At 46.3% G+C, this 19136-nt stretch overlaps 1 protein-coding gene across 1 annotated transcript in view; it reads left to right on the forward strand.

Annotated features, from left to right (window-relative positions):
- The window catches only part of PLCH1 (phospholipase C eta 1), a 196146-nt gene that overhangs the window by 112451 nt on the left and 64559 nt on the right, over positions 1–19136 (forward strand). Inside the window, exons 5-7 of the mRNA XM_030575977.1 lie at positions 9777–10020; positions 12873–13002; positions 18686–18856. Coding sequence (XP_030431837.1) covers positions 9777–10020; positions 12873–13002; positions 18686–18856 — 545 coding nt within the window. The remainder of the gene's footprint in view (positions 1–9776; positions 10021–12872; positions 13003–18685; positions 18857–19136) is intronic.

Raw genomic sequence — 19136 nt, forward strand, 5'->3', positions numbered from 1 at the left:
TATTACACCCCATCCCTTGTCCTGATTTTTCACATTTGCTGTCTGGTTACTCTAGGTGTAAGGAGTGTGATGCATGTAAGAGCCAAGCAGATATCCAGTCCCTGCACTCTGTGTGTTAATAAAAACTGCTTCAACTGGAGTTTGGAAAAAACATCCTGGAAATATTCCTGCTGGCTTAAGGTTTCGTGACAGCTTGCTTGTGGGCCAGATTGAATCTGACAGCATCAGGTGACATGCCTACAGCAGGTTTTTGTTGCTATATAAGAACAGAAGGGACAAGCGAATTTGGCGTTATTGAACCGTAAAGCACAGTTCTGCCCTGAAAAGTGACTATAAAAGTGGTACTGAGGGGTTCCACGTATATTGTCTCTCCTTGAGTGCTATTTAAAATGCACTAGAGTTTCCAAGTGAAATTATGTGTCATTGCAATTGCCAGCCCTGCAAATTCAGTTTAAATGGAATGTCAGTCTGGGTTATTCCATTTTGCACATCATCGCCACTAACAATTTGGCAGGCTACGTTAAATCAAATACACCCATGTATTCCCATTGTTTTCAGATTATTTATTTGGTGATGCCTATGTATTTGCCTAGGTGTAAGTAATTGGAATTTAGTGAATTATCTGTTGACAATGCACAGGAAGAAATAGAATCCAGCTTGTCTTCTGTTAACTGTGTTTGCTCTACAAGGCCCGCAGGAGTAAAAACCAATAAACAACTTATTTTTTGTCACTCAACAGCTATGAATGAAGACGCAAAAGGAGCAGATCTGTTGTGGAAAAAGATGCCAATTTTACATAGCCATCTTTTCAGTGTAGAAACATGCTGTAGGGCTGGGTGATGACAGCTGAGTATATTTGAAAAAAGATGCTTCAAGTTCTTCTTCGAGTGCTTGCTCGTATCCATTCCAGTTAGGTGTGCACACGCTGCATGCACGTTCGTCGGAGATTTTTACCCTAGCAACACTCGGTGGGCCGGCAGGGCGCCCTCTGGAGTGGCGCCGCTATGGCGCCTGATATATACCCCTGCTGGCCCATCCGCTCCTCAGTTCCTTCTTACCGCCCGTGTTGGTCGTTGGAGCAGTGGAGCGCGGCTTAGCTGATCTCCACCTCCCTAGCTCTTCGCTCGTTTATATAGTTATTGTGTACATAGTTCGTTTTCTATAGTTCTAGTTAGCATTTATATTAGTAGTTCTTATAGTAGTTGTGTATATAGTTAGAGGGGATTAGGTGCTAGCCCCTTCTCCTCCCCCCGGTACCGGGGCCCATGCCTAGTTCACTAGGCTTCAAACCCTGCACGACCTGTCATCAGCCGATGCCCACAGGAGACCCGCATGACTCCTGTTTAAAGTGCCTGGGCGAATCCCACCTTGTGGACAAGTGCTGAATCTGCAAGGCTTTCAAGTCCCGGATGAAGAAAGAGTGGGACATTCGCCTCAAGCAGCTTTTGATGGAGGCAGCTCTAACTCCTCCATCCTCGGCACCGACTCCAGCACCGGGGACGAGTGCTCCCTCCGCACCGGAGCGCACGGTTCCAGTAAAGGCTCCTCGGCACCAGCCTTCACCGGCTCAACCTTCTGGCCGGCACCGATCCCTCTCCCCGAGGAGCAAGAGGCACAAGGCTCCTGCGGCACCTGTATCTACGCCACAGTCAGAGCGTGCATCCAAGGCGGACCGCCCGGCACCGTCAACTGCCGCAGCACTGCTTGCCTCCGCACCGTTGATTCCGATCTCTCAGGAGCCGTCGAGTCTGGTGCCTACCAGCTCCCCAGCGCACGCTGTGGTTGAGCTCGTTGTGCCCTCGACACGGGATACCTTCTCCACGGCTCGGGAACTGATTGCTCTGCCTGAGCTGCCCCAACCCCCGGCATCGCCGGTGCGGGTTGTTCAGTCATTGGGCAAGCCCGCTATGATGAGGCCATCTTCGCTGGGCACTGCAGAATGCCGCCGGTCCCAATCCAGGTCCCGTGGACGCTCTCGGTCCTGCCTCTCTCCCAATCCCAGAGCCGCTTGCAGTCCCGGTACTGCTCTCCATCCCGGTACCGGTCATACTTGTGGCACCGCTCGAGGTCCTGGTTTCCATCGCGGTACTCTCGGCACCGGTCCAGATCCCGGCACTGCCGTACCTCTCGCAGCCGATCTCGGCATGGAGACATGAGGCACTGGTCGACCTCCTGGCACCGAGCTGGTCGCAGGTCCCAGTCCCACTTTCGGCACCGCTACGACTCTCAGTACCGTTTGCCGGTACCACACAGACAGGAGTCCAATGGACGCAGAGACCTGGTCCAATCGACTTTGGCTCCTCCGTGGCCTTCGCATCATCCATCCGTCTCCTCCCATGCAGACAGTGCCTCCTATGGGGACTCGGATATGCATGCCCATGGCCTGGACCACGGACCTCATCAGTGGTCCTTTTGGACACCTTGGGCATATCATCAAGCCCAAGGCGAACCGACTGGCCCGTCACGCTCTGGTCACTCAGAGCAACGTGTGCCCAAGGCCACCGTCAGTCGACCTTCCCCCGCTGGCACAGAGGAAACCAGTGCACACGCACCAAACCCGCATGATCTTCCGGAGACGGAGGTCCTTCCAGACCAGGCGTCAGTGCAGGACCCACTCGTCCCGGGGCTGTCATCCTCCTCTTCCCCAGATGAGGCAGTAGAGGGGACGTCATCATCGGGGCCACCTCCGATTGACCTCCGGTCACACCAGAACCTTCTGCGGCGTGTCGCCCAGAATATCAACCTGCCAGTAGAGGAGTTTCCAGAGGTGGAGGACCCGGTAATTAGCATCTTGTCCACAGAGACACCCACCAGAGTGGCTCTCCCCTTTATCTGTTCGATCCAGGCTAGAGCAGACACTATCTGGCAATCCCACCCACAGCCAAGGGGGTCGAACGGAAGTACATGGTGCCTTCCAAGGGGTATGAATACCTCTACGTGCACCCCGCTCCCTGTTCATTGGTGGTACAGTCCATCAACGAACGGGGGCGCCACGGCCAACAAGCCCCCGTGCCTAAATCTAGGGAGGCCCGGCGCATGGATTTGTTGGGACGGAAAATCTATTCTGTGGGAGGCCTCCAACTCCGCATAGGGAACCAACAAGCCCTCCTGGGTAGATACAATTACAATACCTGGGAGGCGGTTGGGAAGTTTGCCGAGTTGGTTCCACAGGATTCCCACCAGGAATTTGCAGCACTCCTGGAGGAGGGGAAGAGGGTCGCAAGGACCTCCTTACAAGCCTCACTAGATGCTGCTGATTCGGCGGCTAGAATGGTCACCTCTGGCATAGCCATGCGCTGTATGTCATGGTTGCAAGTGTCCGGCCTGCCACCTGAGTTGCAACATACCATACAAGACTTGCCGTTTGATGGACAAGGCTTGTTCTCACAAAAGACGGACCCCAGACTGCAGAGTCTAAAGGACAATCGAGTAATTATGCGTTCGTTGGGAATGCATACGCCTCAGACTCAAAGATGGTCCTTCCACTCCCAACCTCAGCACCCTTACCCCCTACCTCGGCCAAGGCAAGACTTTGCTAGAAGATGAGGTCGTACCAATCTCAGATGTCAGTCTGGACCTCAAGGGGGTAACAATTCTGGTCCCACCAAACCAACACCGGGACCCAAATCAAACTTTTGAGGGTGCGCCCGAGAGCAGCGTACCAATTGCCTCCCTGGATCCCTTTCAGTTCTACAACCGCCTTTCCCCGTTCCTCCCTGTGTGGTCCCAGTTGATGTCAGATCATTGGGTCCTACGTACGGTGGAGCTTGGATACCATTTTCAGTTTGTTTCACCCCGTACCTCCCACCCCCCCTTCTCATCCCTCTTCTGGGACCCCTCTCATGAGCAGCTTCTCATCCAGGAGGTCCGCAGGCTCCTCTCAATCGGAGCTATAGAGGAGATACCGGAGGCGTTAAGGGACAAGGGGTTTTATTCCCGATATTTCCTAATTCCCAAGGCGAAAGCGGGCCTCCGGCCTATTGTAGACCTGCGAGGACTGAACAAATTCATCAAAAAGTTCAAGTTCCGCATGGTATCCCTCGGAACCTTTATTCCTTCCCTGGATCCCGGAGATGGGTACGCCGCTCTCGACATGCAGGATGCATATTTCCACATTGCAATTTATCCCCCGCACAGGAGGTATCTGCGCTTTGTGGTAAATAATCGACACTACCAGTTTACTGTCCTCCCCTTTGGCCTCTCCTCGGCCCCTCGTGTCTTCATGAAGTGTATGGCGGTCGTCACTGATTCCCTACGCCATCGTCGAATACACGTCTTCCCTTACCTCGACAACTGGCTTATCCGAGGGGCCTCGGAGGCACAAGTCATCAGCCATGTGACCATTATCAAGGACCTGTTTATGTGTCTAGGCCTGTTCCTCAATCTAGACAAGTCCACACTGGTGCCTACGCAGAGGATAGAGTTTATCGGGGCAATGCTGGACTCCAACCTGGCGACGGCCAGTTTACCCCCCCCCCCCAACCAGTTTCAGGCCATAGTCTCCCTTGTCCAAAGTCTTCAAAGTTTTCCAACAACCTCTGCTCGCACTTGCTTTGGTCTCCTCGGTCACATGGCTGCATGCACATTCATCACAAAGCAAGCCAGGCTGCGAATGCATCCTCTCCAAATCTGGCTCGCCTCCGTCTATTGGCTGGGCAGAGACGCCATAGACATCATTCTGACAGTTCCGCCGAGTGTTCTCGGCTCCCTCAACTGGTGGCGAACGTTGTCCTGGGTGTGTGCAGGTCTGCTGTTCCATCCTCCCCAGCCCTCCACGTCCCTAACAATGGATGCATCCTCTCTGGGCTGGGGTGCTCACCTAGGGCACCTGCGCACCCACGGACTTTGTTCATCCCAGGAGCTGACGCTACACATCAATGTCCGGGAGCTGAGAGCGGTCCGGCTGGCGTGCCAAGCGTTCCAGCGCCATCTGCAGGGCCATTGTGTTGCAGTATTCACGGACAGCACAACGGCCATGTATTATATAAACAAACAGGGAGGGACACAGTCCTCCCCCTTGTGTCAGGAAGCGATCCAACTGTGGGACTTCTGCATAGCCCACTCCATAGACCCAGTAGCCTCCTTCCTCCTAGGAGTCCGTAACACGCTCGCAGATCATCTGAGCAGGTCCTTCCTGGCGCACGAGTGGTCCATCCGTCCGGACATTCTCCATTCAGTTTTCTGGAGGTGGGGCTTTCCCCACATAGACCTCTTTGCCTCCTGGGAGAACAGGAAATGCCAGGTGTTCTGCTCCCTACAAGGTCGCTCCCCGGGCTTCCTGTCAGACGCATTCTCATTCTGTGGACGGGCCACCTCTGTTATGCCTTCCCACCATTTCCTCTTGTCCATCGAGTTCTACTCAAGCTCCGCAGGGACAAAGCCCGCCTTATCTTGATCGCTCCGGCTTGGCCGAGGCAGCATTGGTACACCATGCTGCTCGACCTGTCTCTGTCAGACCCGATTCCCCTGCCACTCTGCCCGGACCTGATCACGCAGGACTTCGGCAGGCTGCACCACCCGGACCTGCAGTCCCTTCATCTGACTGCATGGCTGCTGGCTGGTTGAGCCAATCAGAGTTGCGTTGTTCCGCTGCTGTGCAGCAGGTGCTGCTGGGAAGCAGAAAGCCCTCCACGCGATCAACATAACTCGCTAAATGGAAGCGCTTCTGTCACTGGTGCGCCCAGCAGGACCTTTCTCTGCAGTCTGTATTAGTCCCCACTATCTTGGACTATTTATGGTCTCTCAAAGAGCAAGGTCTAGCGATCTCTTCTCTAAGAGTGCACCTTGCAGCTATTTCCACCTTTCATCCTGAGGAGGCTAGCAGTTCCGTTTTTTCCCACCCTATAGTTTCCAGATTCCTCAAGGGCTTGGAGCGACTCTATCCTCAGGTCAAACACCCAATCCCTACCTGGGACCTGAACCTTGTCTTAACCAGGCTCGTGGGGCCCCCCTTTGAGCCTTTAGCCATATGCTCGCTGCTGTACCTGTCCTGGAAGACAGCATTCCTAGTCGCTGTCACCTCGGCTAGACGAGTCTCAGAACTTCGAGCTTTGACTGTGGATCCTCCGTATACGGTGTTCCATAAGGACAAGGAACAGCTATGACCACATCCGGCGTTCCTCCCTAAGGTCGTCTCTGCCTTTCATGTTAATCAGGACATCTTCCTGCCAGTCTTTTTTCCAAAGCCGCACTCATCACGACGGGAACAGCAGCTGCATACTCTGGATGTCCGCAGGGCTCTCGCCTTTTGTATCGAGAGGACCAAACCCTTCCGGCATTCACCTCAGCTATTTGTAGCAGTGGCAGAATGTATAAAGGGCATGGCAATCTCTTCCCAACGGATTGCATCTTGGGTGACATCCTGTATTCGGGCATGCTATGACTTGGCTCACATTCCAACTGGCCATCTCACCGCCCACTCTACTCGGGCTCAAGCCTCCTCTGCCGCGTTCTTGGCCCATGTTCCCATACAGGAAATCTGCCGCATGGCCACCTGGTCTTCCATCCACACTTTTGCATCGCACTATGCATTGGTCCAACAGTCCAGAGACGATGCCGCCTTCGGCTCAGCAGTCTTACATTCTGCAACGTCTCGCTCCGACCCCACCGCCTAGGTAAGGCTTGGGAATCACCTAACTGGAATGGATATGAGCAAGCACTCGAAGAAGAAAAGACGGTTACTCACCTTTGTAACTGTTGTTCTTCGAGATGAGTTGCTCATATCCATTCCACACCCGCCCTCCTTCCCCACTGTCGGAGTAGCGGGCAAGAAGGAACTGAGAAGTGGATGGGCCGGCAGGGGTATATATCAGGCGCCATAGTGGCGCCACTCCAGAGGGCGCCCTGCCGGCCCACCGAGTGTTGCTAGGATAAAAATCTCTGACAAACGTGCACGTGGAGCGCACACACCTAACTGGAATGGATATGAGCAACACATCTCGAAGAACAACAGTTACAAAGGTGAGTAACCGTCTTTTCCTATGGCAGGGCTTCAAGTGTCTCTAGCAACATTGGAAAATAGCCCTGACTGATCCACACATGGACTGGCATTCATGTTGCCTTCATCCTCCTGTGAGGCATCAGCGAGGTCTTTGGGTGGGAAAGAGCCCTGATAAGTAGTTGTACAAATAATATTTTTTAAATGATTTCATAAACATAAAAGCACATACTATTTTAAAATGCCTCCCTAATCCATTTTGTTTCTCTCCTGCTCTTTGTCAAGACCCTTTGTCAATAAGATATTATTACAAATGTCTCTAAACAGGGACCCAAGTGAAACCAATTGGCTAAGGCTCATTTCAGCTAAGATGGAGGTGTTTGGCAAGAGAAAGTGTTTTTAGGAACTCAGTTGAGCTGATCTGCTCATTTATTCTCAAAATGGTTCTCAGTCAAGGAGTTTTACTGGACCTATTGCTCCTTGCTTCTTGGTTCCCATATAGCAACAGTGGCCAGAAACACCTTCTGTTATCTACAATTTGTCAAGAGACTGCATCCTTTCCTTTCGAAGATAGACCTTGTCATGACACTCAGGACGTTCTTCACCTCAGGGCTATGCTAATTTGCTATGCTTGGGAGTCACATGGAAGTTTCAGCTAGTGCAGAATGTGGCATGCCTGCTTTATGTGAGGGACAAACCGCTTAGACCATATTACATCAGTCTTGTGTGTCATTCACTTGTCAGTGAAAGGCGCTGGCTGCCATCACGAAAGCCATATGTCAATCTCCCAGGTATCTCAGAGATCAGCTATTCCTCATGCCTCATCACAGCACCTACTTACAGAAGGGACGCTTTGCCTATGTGACCCCAAAAGTAGAGCTCACATTAACTGGTGGTAGGATGACGCTCTGGAATGTGTTCCCGCCAAAAATATGAACCAGAGCACTTCTGCAGTGTGAGGTGTTGTAAATCTTTATGCTCAAGCTTTGTAGGTACAGTTGAGTCCCCTGGCTGGTAGTCTGCCATCCTTAGTCCTTTCAAGGGAGTTAATTTGGCTGCTGCAAGATGCTGAGAAGTATTCACTTCCAATTTTGCTTCTGTTGATCTAAATGATGCAAAGTGCGCTAGGCAGACTATGGAGACGGGAATCTTATACAAGTAGGTAATAGCCAAAAATTTTTTTTTAAATCTAGCACACCAAACTAAGCACTGACTTCACCCTGGGGAGCTCCACTGACCTCGTTGTGCACAGTCATTGCTGTATTTTGTCTATAATTTTCCAAGTATTGCAGTTAAAAGGAAACACAGCTTCTTTAATTAAACAGAGAACACAATTCAGGCTGATGTGAAAATGCTGACCCAAATTTGCATGAATCATAAATAAACTCATGGGAGCATGTATGACTTGGTTAGATGCCAAAGTACAGCCATCACTATTTTATTTGAATATTACAAGACTCTACAGTCAGTTAGAGAAAGACAGTCCATTTAAAATGTTGCTCTGTATTCTTTGATCTATCCCTGCGTAACAAATATCTGAAATAATGGACTGCCTGCACTGTTTGTCCAACTGTATAATTGTAGGGAAGTAGCAGAATTATGAAGAATGCAGCTGTTCCTTGAAATTGCAAAAATGACCCCTGTCATTAAAGTAATAGTACCTGTCAATGTATTGAAATTACCTTTTTATGATTTACTCTTGCATCATTACTGTACAGATTAGGAGCTGCTGATGAAGTGTTCAAGTAAGGTGGACAGTGAAGAGCATGGAGTCTGAGTGACAGGGTGTAGATATCTTAGGTGTTATTTGGGAATGATATTCCCAATCTAGTTTAGTAGAAAGGAACCTGCCTACTTTAAAAGCTTCTTCTCTGGCTGCTCTTCTTTAGGAAGGGCTAGTTACTTTTGATGCAAGCTAGCATTACTAATTTGGATTGTTCTGTGGGACGCTGGAGGAGGGATGACAGAGAAAAGCCTGCTTAATTTCTTTGCCAGATACCAAATGAAATCTAGGTCTTTTGTAACTGCTTCGAATTTGAACATAGTGGTGTTTTCTGTTTCTATAAAAATTATTTATTTTTCAATTATTACACGAAGTTTGTTATTGATTTAAATAATTATCCTGTTCCATCCCTTCTAAACAAAAATAGGGAACCTAAATTGTGCCTACTGGAACTAGTGTTTTACTTAGTAAAAGGTAAGTAATTAGGTCTGGTGTTGCCACTAAAACTTGATAGTTAGTAAAAAAAACAGAGAAATGTTACAGGTAATAACACTTTTGGAGTTTTCATATCAGAGGACCAGTTTGTGATAGTTAAGTATTGTCCAGTTTCTGGAAGTGCGTGAAGCAATACTTCCCCTACAGGAGCACTAGGATATCTCCACGAGCGCTATGCCACTGCTGAGAAGCACAGCTGCTTTTATCTCTCTTAGGATGGTATACTGTGCAGACTCCCTTTTGTGACTGTTCATGTCTGCTGGCTGGTGGAAAACAGTATGGTGGTGGAGGGTGGCAATGCTACATCTATTCCCTCCCCCTTCTGCAGTGAATTGCACTCCATGGGCATTTCAGGAAATGGATCCTATACTTAGGAGATCACTGGCACTGTCAGTTTTGCTGTTCAGGAATGTAAGTCAGGGGGAAGCTCCTTGCACACACACCCCTGCACCTGTGCAAGGGCCAGCTGGTGACCCAAAGTGCCCTTTCCAGTGTGAAGGCTTATGAGTTTACCTTTATTTAAAACCACTTCCTTTGAAAAATATAGAAGAATGTGAAAATGCAAAGAAACTGGATGAACATCCAAGCAGCTTAATTTTTCTGTTCCCCTTTTCCTTGCAGTTATAATTGATTCAATTTACAAAGTGACAGAAGGCCGACAGTCTGAAATATTCCATCGCCATACCGAGGGGAACTTTGACCCAAGTTGCTGCTTTACCATTTACCATGGTAACCACATGGAGTCACTAGATCTGATCACCTCTAATCCAGAGGAGGCTCGCACCTGGATCACAGGACTTAAGTATTTGATGGCTGGAATAAGTGATGAGGATTCTCTTGCTAAACGACAAAGAACTCATGATTAATATCCTTTCAAGGACATTAGCTCTGGCTTTCATTTTGGTATATCTGGTTTGTTTTATGTGGTTTGGTGTTATGGGTATACTCCACCTCCAACTCGAGACAACTGAAGTTTTGCCACTGATTGCAATGGGAACAAATTAGGTCACTGGTTTGTAAAATTATTGTTACAAATTAAGAATATTTTTAAATTTGTATAATAATTTTTGAAAAGTTTTTCATTTCCTAAAATCAGCAGTTGGAATTGACACCATGAAAACTGATCTTTATTTTCATCTTTGTACAAAGTTAAGGACTGATTGAAACTCTTGAGAGGTGCTCAGCATGATCAGTCTGCACAGAGGGTGCTCAGCACGTCTCAGCAGATGCACACATCTTACAGGAGTGGAGAGAGTTTCATTTTAGGGGAAAGATCATGTTAACTTTAAATCACAATGAGCCATCTAGGAGATTGTGGAGATTGAGGCTACCAGCTGGGGAAGGATGGAGGGAAACAGATGAGGAATGGAAGAGTCAATTGTTGATGATAAATCACAGAAAACGGTAAAATTTACATAGCTGACTTCATTACCCTCTATTTGAAGGTTCATAGTCACAGTGGAGCTGTTTCTAGAAGTTTTGGATTAATTTTGGGGAGTTTTCTTGTTAAAAAAGTGACTTCACTGGCTAAAAAATCTTTCAGTTTTCCAAAAATATTTCAAAACAACAAATGTTTGAGGAAAAAACACAACATTTTTAATTTTTTTTTCCTGTGGAAAATGCCTACCTCTTAGTTTTATACTTTCCCTCTCTCCTTTTCCTCTAGAAAAATTGAGGGAAAGTTTTTTAAAAAGTTAAAAAGTGAAAGAAAGTAACCTTCACTTTTAAAAGTAACACTTACTCTCAGTGAGAGAAAATTATGCAGAGTAACACTTGGACTTTTTTTCCAGTGGGAAAAAAAATTAAAAAGTTAGAATTTTTTTTCTTCACACAGTCTCATTATTTTATTGCACTATCTCCTTCTCCAAAATGAAAATGTTTTCAAAATTTTGTAAAACAATCACTTCATTTTGTTTGTTTGTTTGGTTTTAATTGGAAACCTCGCCCCCGCATCTCTAGTTTTGACCAGCATTCCTTGTTTGCTTTGCACTTTGTTTATAGGAGTAAGTTGGATAAACAAAGGAAGGACTAAGGTCTAATCCTGCTTGGCTACTCATATGAACATTATTATAATTTATTATTTGTGTAGTGCCATTGGTCTCCATGGCTCGTCACAGACATGTAAAACAAGGTCCCTGCCTCAGAAAGTTGACAGTCTAACGTTGAAAGTAATGCAAGCGGGGTTGCTTCAGTCACAAATGCAAGCGGGGTTGCAAAAATGACATGCATTTGCTAGCTCCAGGGGTTTTTATCTCATATTATTAATTTTTAAATTGGTTATAAAAGAAGATAATAAGGTGATGCATGAGAGCAGGAGTGTGTGGTAGTGGTGAAAGTCTAGTAGAAAGAAGTGAGGATGTAGGGTCTGATCCAAAGCCTCTTAAAATCAATAAGAAGACTCCCTTTGACTTCAAAGAGCTTTGAATCAGACTTTTATGTTTTAGACTTAAGTGTTTTTGACTTATGCAAGTATATAAGCTGTGATCACAGCGCCCCCAATTCGGGGAAACACTTAAGCACATGACTAACTTTATGCATGTATATAGGCAGTGTTTTCTTTGAAGCTCGTGCTGTAATTATGAAGAGCCATTTTAGTGATCAGAATGTTATTTATGTAATTCTGCCTCATGAAACACTCTTGCCTAGTGCTGCAGTCAGAGAATACATCTGCCCTGTGTATCTGCTAAAGTAGACTGCACTTGCCTCCAACCTAATACCTAGATTGATGACCAAATTGTGCCTGCTAGACACTAGACTGTAAGGGCTAGAATGCTCCACACAAGTCTAGAGTAGCACTGAGAGAGGGATTGTGTATCAGGGAGCACCCTCGCTCCCTGAACTCCTCAGCATATATAGATTACGTGTGGACATAGGATGGTGCAGCTTATTTCCCGCAAGTATGTCTGACTCTGTCTGTGCTCTGCAGTGACGGTGGGGTGGGTTGGGGAGGAAAGGGTGGGAATGAAAGAGAAAAGAAATATGTAGAGGGTGAAGGAAACATGATTAGAGGGGAGAGGAGACCTAAGGAGATGGGTTTACGGTTAAGAATGTGATGGTGGAATGGAGAAGAAGCTTTCAGAAGAAGGAAGAATTGAAAATATAAAGGTGAAATAGCAGCATGAAGAAACTAAAGCTTAAACTTATGGGAGAAAGAGGATGGAAAAACAAGAGCTGTTAATTTTTTAATAAGGGTCTTATTGAAATTTCAGTCTTGTAGTTATCTACTTAGACTAATTTTACCGTGTGTCATTTTTATTTCATACTCTAGCACTAAATGAATTTTGTCATTGATACACATGCCCATGGAGCAAGACTCCTGGTAGTAGTCAAATACATGAGTCAAATACATCCCTGGAGTGGCTCCAATGACATAATTCTGATCCCAGTTACACCAAATCTGGAATAACTCTGTGGAAATCAAGAGAGTTACATTTATGTGTACACTAATGCTGTGAGGTCAGCATCTGATCTATTGACTCCAGAGAAATTACACTAGTGGTGAATTTATCCCAGAGTGTTGAAGTGGACATAGTTTTGATGCAAACTATGGGCCATATTCTGTCACTTCGGGACAAATTTTGCCACCAGTACTAATATTGTGGGTCTGATTGGCATATGTCAAATTTGGCAAGGCTGGCTGAACCTGGTCCTTTGTCATTCTCCAAGATAAAAACATTCATTTTTAGTAGTTTAATCTTTCCTTAACAATATTTGCACCTGGGTGAAACAGACCTTTGAGGAAGCTGATAAGAATGGAGATGGCTTGTTGAATATTGAAGAGATCCACCAGTTGATGCATAAACTGAATGTCAATCTGCCCCGCAGAAAAGTGCGACAGATGTTCCAGGTCAGTGTACTTTTCACACAGTACAATATTTTGTTGTAAATGCATATTGCCTTCTCGGAGAAAAGCCTGAGGTTACTGACAAAAGTGGGCATTTTTAAAGATTAATGAGCAAACTGTTCCATTTCACTGTTGTTATATAAGTGAAGAGAAGGAGAGAATATCATGCTATGTGATTTCACCCTTTAGCTCTAGCTAGGTTGTTGACATTGGGCAAAAGCCCCCATGCCAGGAATTTTCACAGCTGATTAATTACAGTCTTGATAGAAAAGTAGTATTATTTTGAGGTACATGTCCCTCACCATATGCCATTCCATAAGTAGTTTATTTGAAATTAATGGTCCTACTTATGTAATAAAGTACTTCTGAATGTGACTAGGGGTGGCAGAATGAAGTGTTCAGTTAGGTTTTCAACATTAGTGCACCCTCTCGCTTGTCTTCCAAAATACAGTATCTCATTAACAGTAAGAGAAAACCCATGTGTAGTGAGTAAGGGGAGCAAGAGGCTGAAAAGGGAGTTGAAAGAGACAAGGAGGAGGTGGGATCATGGTGCAGGGAGAACAGTCTGCTCCATTCTAATGCATGGAGCAGATTGCATTCAACACGCATGCCCAGAGGAGCCCAACCAGAGATTTTGCCTGCCTGAGGCACAATCTCCCCAATGCATAAGTCCCAGCACACTTTGTGCAGGGCTGTGGCATAGGTGCCATGATTCATAGATTATAAGGCCAGAAAGGACCATTGTGGTCATCTAGTCTGACCTCCTGTATAATACAGGACTTCCCTGGATTGCTGTTTGAATTAGAGGATTTATCTAGCCCTTAATGAATTAAGTGGCCTCACAAACACCTGTGAGGTAGCTAAATATTATTTGCATTTTACAGACAGACAAAATAAGGTGCTGAGAGGTGAAGTAATTTGCCCAGGATCAGACAGTGAATCCATCGGATACTGGAATGATTAGGAGGCAGCATGGAGCTTCCACTGGGAAGCCAGAAATAGAATCCAGGAGTTGGAACTTCTAAGTTCCCTGTCCTCTCTTGTAGCCCACAGAATTTCTCTTGGCGCATGTTGCTTGCACTGTATCACTTTTAACTTCATATAGAAATACATACCTCATGATGAAGTGCCCAGCACACACAAATTGTAGAAAGAACACACAGTTTTGGGCACCATTGTTTGACCATCCCAAATATTTACACCTTGGGAAATGAAAGATGCTAAAGATGTATTGGGTACAGCAAGAGCAAAACAAAATGTAAAACCCAAGATTATCGGCCAAATCCAGACCACTGCACAAAACAGAAGTTCTTTAAGATCCTAGAACCCTTTACATGCAAAAACATGCCTGATCTTCTGGGGTACAATCAGCATTGCACAGCATTACTATCCGGCCCACCTGAACTCCTGGCTGGGAGGTTCTCCTGGCCCCTCCCCCGCCTTCCCCTCTTTTGCAGAGACTCAGCGTGCCACCCCGCCGGTGCCAGTGCTCTGGACCACTCCTGGGCAGCTCGGCAGCTCCTGCCGCTTTGAGCGACATGGTAAGGGGGTGGGGCTGCGAGCTCCAGCGGGCCATGCAGCATCCATACACGCTGCTCTGAGCAGCATGGTAAGGGGGGTGGGAGGAGGGATTGGATAAGGGGTAGGGGTCGGGCAGGGAGCGGTTGGAGATGGTGGAGGTTCTGGTGTGGGAGTGGTCGGGATAGGGGGGTTCGGTTAGGCATGAGTTCTGAGGGTCTGTTGGGGTGGTGGTGGATGGGGTCAGGGGAGTCAGGGAGCGGGGTGAGTTGGGTAGGGCTTGGGGAGGGGCCCCGGGGGGAAGTTAGGGTGGGAGGTGATCAGGGGACAAGGAGCAGGGGGGTTGATGGGTTGCAGGTTCTGAGGGGGCAGTCGGGGGCAGGACGTGGGTGGGGGTCGGATGGGTAGAGACAGGCTGTTTTGGGAGGCACAGCCTTCCCTACCTGGCCCCGATACAATTTTGGAACCTCGATATGCAGGGCCGGCTTTAGGAAGTGCGGGGCCCAATTCAAACAGTTTCAGCGGGGCCCTGGCAGAGATGACTAAAAAAACACATGGGGCTCGTACTCACCGGGCAGTGCTCCGAGTCTTCGGTGGCACTTTGACATGGGGTTCTTCACTCACTCCGGTTCTTTGGTGGCACTGAAGGACCCGCCGCCAAAGTGTCGCCGAAAACCCGGAGCAAGTGAAGGACCCGCTGCTGATGTGCCACCGAAGACCCGGTAGGGAACTAGTTGTTAAGATTTTGGCACATCACTGGCCCTGAGCCCCAGCAAGTCTAAGGACTTGGCTACACTTGAGAGTTACAGCGCTGGTGGTGGCTTTATAGCGCTGTAACTTACTCCCCGTCCACACTGGCAGGGCACATACAGCGCTGTATCTCCCTGGCTACAGCGCTGGCTGTACTCCACCTCGACTAGAGGAATAAAGAGAACAGGGCTGCTCTTGCAGCGCTGGGGTGCCAGTGTAAACAGTGATTAATCTTACTACATTGTAACTGACCTCCCGAACCTTCCCATAATGCTTTTAAAGTAAAGATAACACTCTTTGTTTTGTTGTGATGCCTCTGTTTGTTTTGTTGTGAACTAAGGGCTCCGGAGCTGCTTATCTAAAAAACAAACACAGCTACTGCTTGCTTGAGCAGAGGCAGGAAGGGGGATGAATGTTCACAGCTAGTGTTTGCTTGAGGAGAGAAGCAGCCCGGAGTGGGGAAGGGGGGGTCCATTTTGGAGCAGCTGCTTATCTGGTCTGAAGGCTATTTGCATTTAGTGAATGAGAGAGGGATGGGAAAAGGGGTCGAAACTGTTAAAATGATTGAAGGTTGGTGCTGTGTATCTTCAAGTCCTTAGAACTTGACAGAGTCAGCTCCAAAAATCCACTTTTTCTGTCTCCCCCACGCTTCCTGTCACACTCCACCCCACCCTGCTCTTTTGAAAAGCACGTTGAAGCCACTTGAATGCTGGGATAGCTGCCCATAATGCACCACTTCCAACACCGCTGCAAATGCTGCAAATGTGGCCACACTGCAGTGCTTTCCCTACATAGCTGTACGAAGACAGCTTTACCTCCCAGCGCTGTACAGCTGCAAGTGTAGCCAAACCCTCAGCAATGCCATTAAAATGGGGTTGTGACCCACTTTGGAGTCCTGACCCACCGTTTGAGAACCGCTGGTGTAATGAATGCAGCTCCCTGTGATTCCTTAGGTATTACTAATGCTGCAGCTGCAAGAGAAAGAGAGAATTGTGAAGTCAGGTATTGACAGGCGAAAGCCTTTTAGTTCACTTTCAAATGGAAAAGAAATATCTAGGGATGTAACATGATCTCATTAACAGGCAACCTTTTTATAACCCAGAGCCATCTATCATTTTGATTTGACAAAAACAGGTTGAATTTTTTTCCTTTGTTGCTGGCAGCCTATATCTGGGTTCATATCATAGACCTTGCAGAAATGGTTAGACTCCTTTACTGTTGAAGAAAGAATGAAGTTTTGAAAGATTATCCTGTTGTTAGACTGGCTTGGGGACTAGGTGTATAGCCCTTATTTCTCGAATCATCCTTACTCATACAAGGGGGCCAGTGGACTTCCAGTATCACCAGATTTATGCATGATAAAGGATAGACACTGTGCCAAATTCTCAGTCCTGGATCAGGCAGCTTTGTGCTGCTCAAGTGATACAAAGCAGCTAGAAATCTGTCCTAAATTATTCCTCTTGACAGAGTTGGGCTCTGTGCCACTTGTTCCCAGTTTTCACTTGCACCCTGAAGATGTGCACCTTTGTTTTGATTATGTAGGCTTAAATAGTAAAGCTATGCCAGACAGATAACCTGCTACCCAGAATCCAGGAAATATTAGATGTATGTGATCCAGGTAAATCTTGCCACGAGGCATTCATGAGTGAGGACACCAGAAGCTGACTACAGGGAATTGACTGATATCCTGACTAGAAGATTTCAAATTTGCCATCAGACATGGGTCTGGGAAAGTTAACCCTAGTACAGTTTCCTTTTCCCAGCACCACTGAATATGGAGGATTATATATTGCAGAGCAAGAGCATCCAAGAGACAACTGGTCTGTAAGGAAAGAGTGGTGTAGAGCCATGGAATTATGAGGCTGTATTTTTAATGTTGGTATTTACTTATATAGAGTACAGTGATAATTATATCCTAGAAATGTGTTTAAAACAAGTGGTAAATTGAATGCTTTGTTCAAAGGGAAAGTGAAAATGGAAGGTGTAGTTCCAAACTGGATGACTGGGGATGCTGTTCTCTGTAGTTCCAGGCTGGCTGATCAGCAGCTTCACTCTGGCAAGTATGAGAGTGGGTGGAGGAAGGAAAAGCTAACCCCAGAATAAAAAGAATCGGCAATGAGATTAGGATTGCCAACCTCCAGGATTATCCTGGAGTTTCCAGGAATTAAAGATTAATATTCAATTAAATATTATGTCATGTGATGAAACCTCCAGGAATATATCCAGCCAGAATTGGCAACCCTCGGTGAGATGCAGGCTGCAGTGAGAATTTGTGTTCACATTTTATTGGGTAAACTGTTGGACAGAGAAACCCACCCTGAGGGAATTAAGGGCAAATCAACATTAAGAAGAGCTCTTCACAGAAAGGAGAGCCCTGTCCAGAGAAGTTAAGGAGGCACTTTCTTTAATAGGACTCTGTCTGGCTGCAGGCATCTTCATTTGTAGATCTTGATGCAGGATCAGGGCATAAGGCCTTGATTAAATGAAATGTAAAGAAAGTGCATAAAGAAAAACAGTATGCACTGCTGTGAATGAGAGGTGTTATTCATGGATATACATAGGACACCGAACCACCTATAATGTTAAAACTTCCTTTCACATTTTCTTCCTTGTGCTGCTTACAATCTAAAACTCAGCAGAGAAAAGTCTTTCTTGAGTTTGAGTTACTATAGAGACCTACATCAAAGACTAAATAAATGATAAAACTGCTGTCAAATGTTTTGTAAATCCAAAGCAAATCCTTCTAGGCAGATGCTCAAAGTAAAAAGCAGTAATAACATACAGTAAGTACTGTTTTCTTCTCTAACAATAGCTCTGAGGACAAACTAAAACAGCAATCAAGACTGTGGAGATATTTTTCTGCGTGGAACGCTGCTGTTATTGCAGACTTAATCCTGTTCGCGTACGCTGTGCTGGCAATGGGATTAAATGATTGTTGCAATTTATCATGTTGACATCCATTTAGCATTGTAATATTATACAGATCATTTATAAATGTCAGATTCTACCTTTCGATGAAGTCAGTGGGTGAGATTCTGATGCTATCCAGTGTGACTCCACTGAATCAATATATCACTCTAGATGTACACCAGAGTAACTGAGATCAGAATCTGCCCCAATGTGAGTCCTTCTCATGAAATAACTTAATACAATGAAATCTAAAGACAGAATTTGCCTTTTCACTGAGATTTTGTCGTTTTATTTTAACAATTGAATTTCTGCCAAGAAATCCAATAAGAATCCTTTTAATTTTGTTGTAACATTAGAAAGTGCTTGCTAGTGTTGTTGAGGATGAGTGGAGTCATGTGGCTTGAAGTGCATTGAAAGTGTATCTTATATGTATGTTCTATTCTGCTTCATTCCCTGAATTCATTATACAACTACCCAGCACACTTACTTGCATCTTCTTGCTCCTCAGGAAGCTGACACAGATGAGAATCAGGGAACCCTAACATTTGAAGAATTCTCTGTGTTTTACAAGATGATGTCATTACGACGTGATCTCTATTTGTTGCTTTTGAGCTACAGCGATAAGAAAGATCATCTCACCGTTGAAGAATTTGCGCAGTTTCTGAAGATGGAACAAAAGGTATGAGAATAATAAATGTAGCTGATGGTCTTGTTTTAACACACAACAAAAGTGTGCGACCAACGTTAGCTCTTACTTTGTCCAGGCTGTAAACACTAGTGAATGCTGAAAATGAAGGATTTGTAATGGAGATGCTGAAACAAAATGAATCTGATTAAATACTGTAGTACAACCAAATGCTTCTGGAAAGCAGGAGCTTTTTGATCCTCTAGGGGGAAAATGTGGCATATTAGGTAAATATCCACACTGGCTTATACTGACTTCCAGATAACAAGTTTAC

This window comes from Gopherus evgoodei, chromosome 9, assembly GCF_007399415.2.
Source record: "Gopherus evgoodei ecotype Sinaloan lineage chromosome 9, rGopEvg1_v1.p, whole genome shotgun sequence".
Lineage (NCBI taxonomy): Eukaryota > Metazoa > Chordata > Testudines > Testudinidae > Gopherus > Gopherus evgoodei.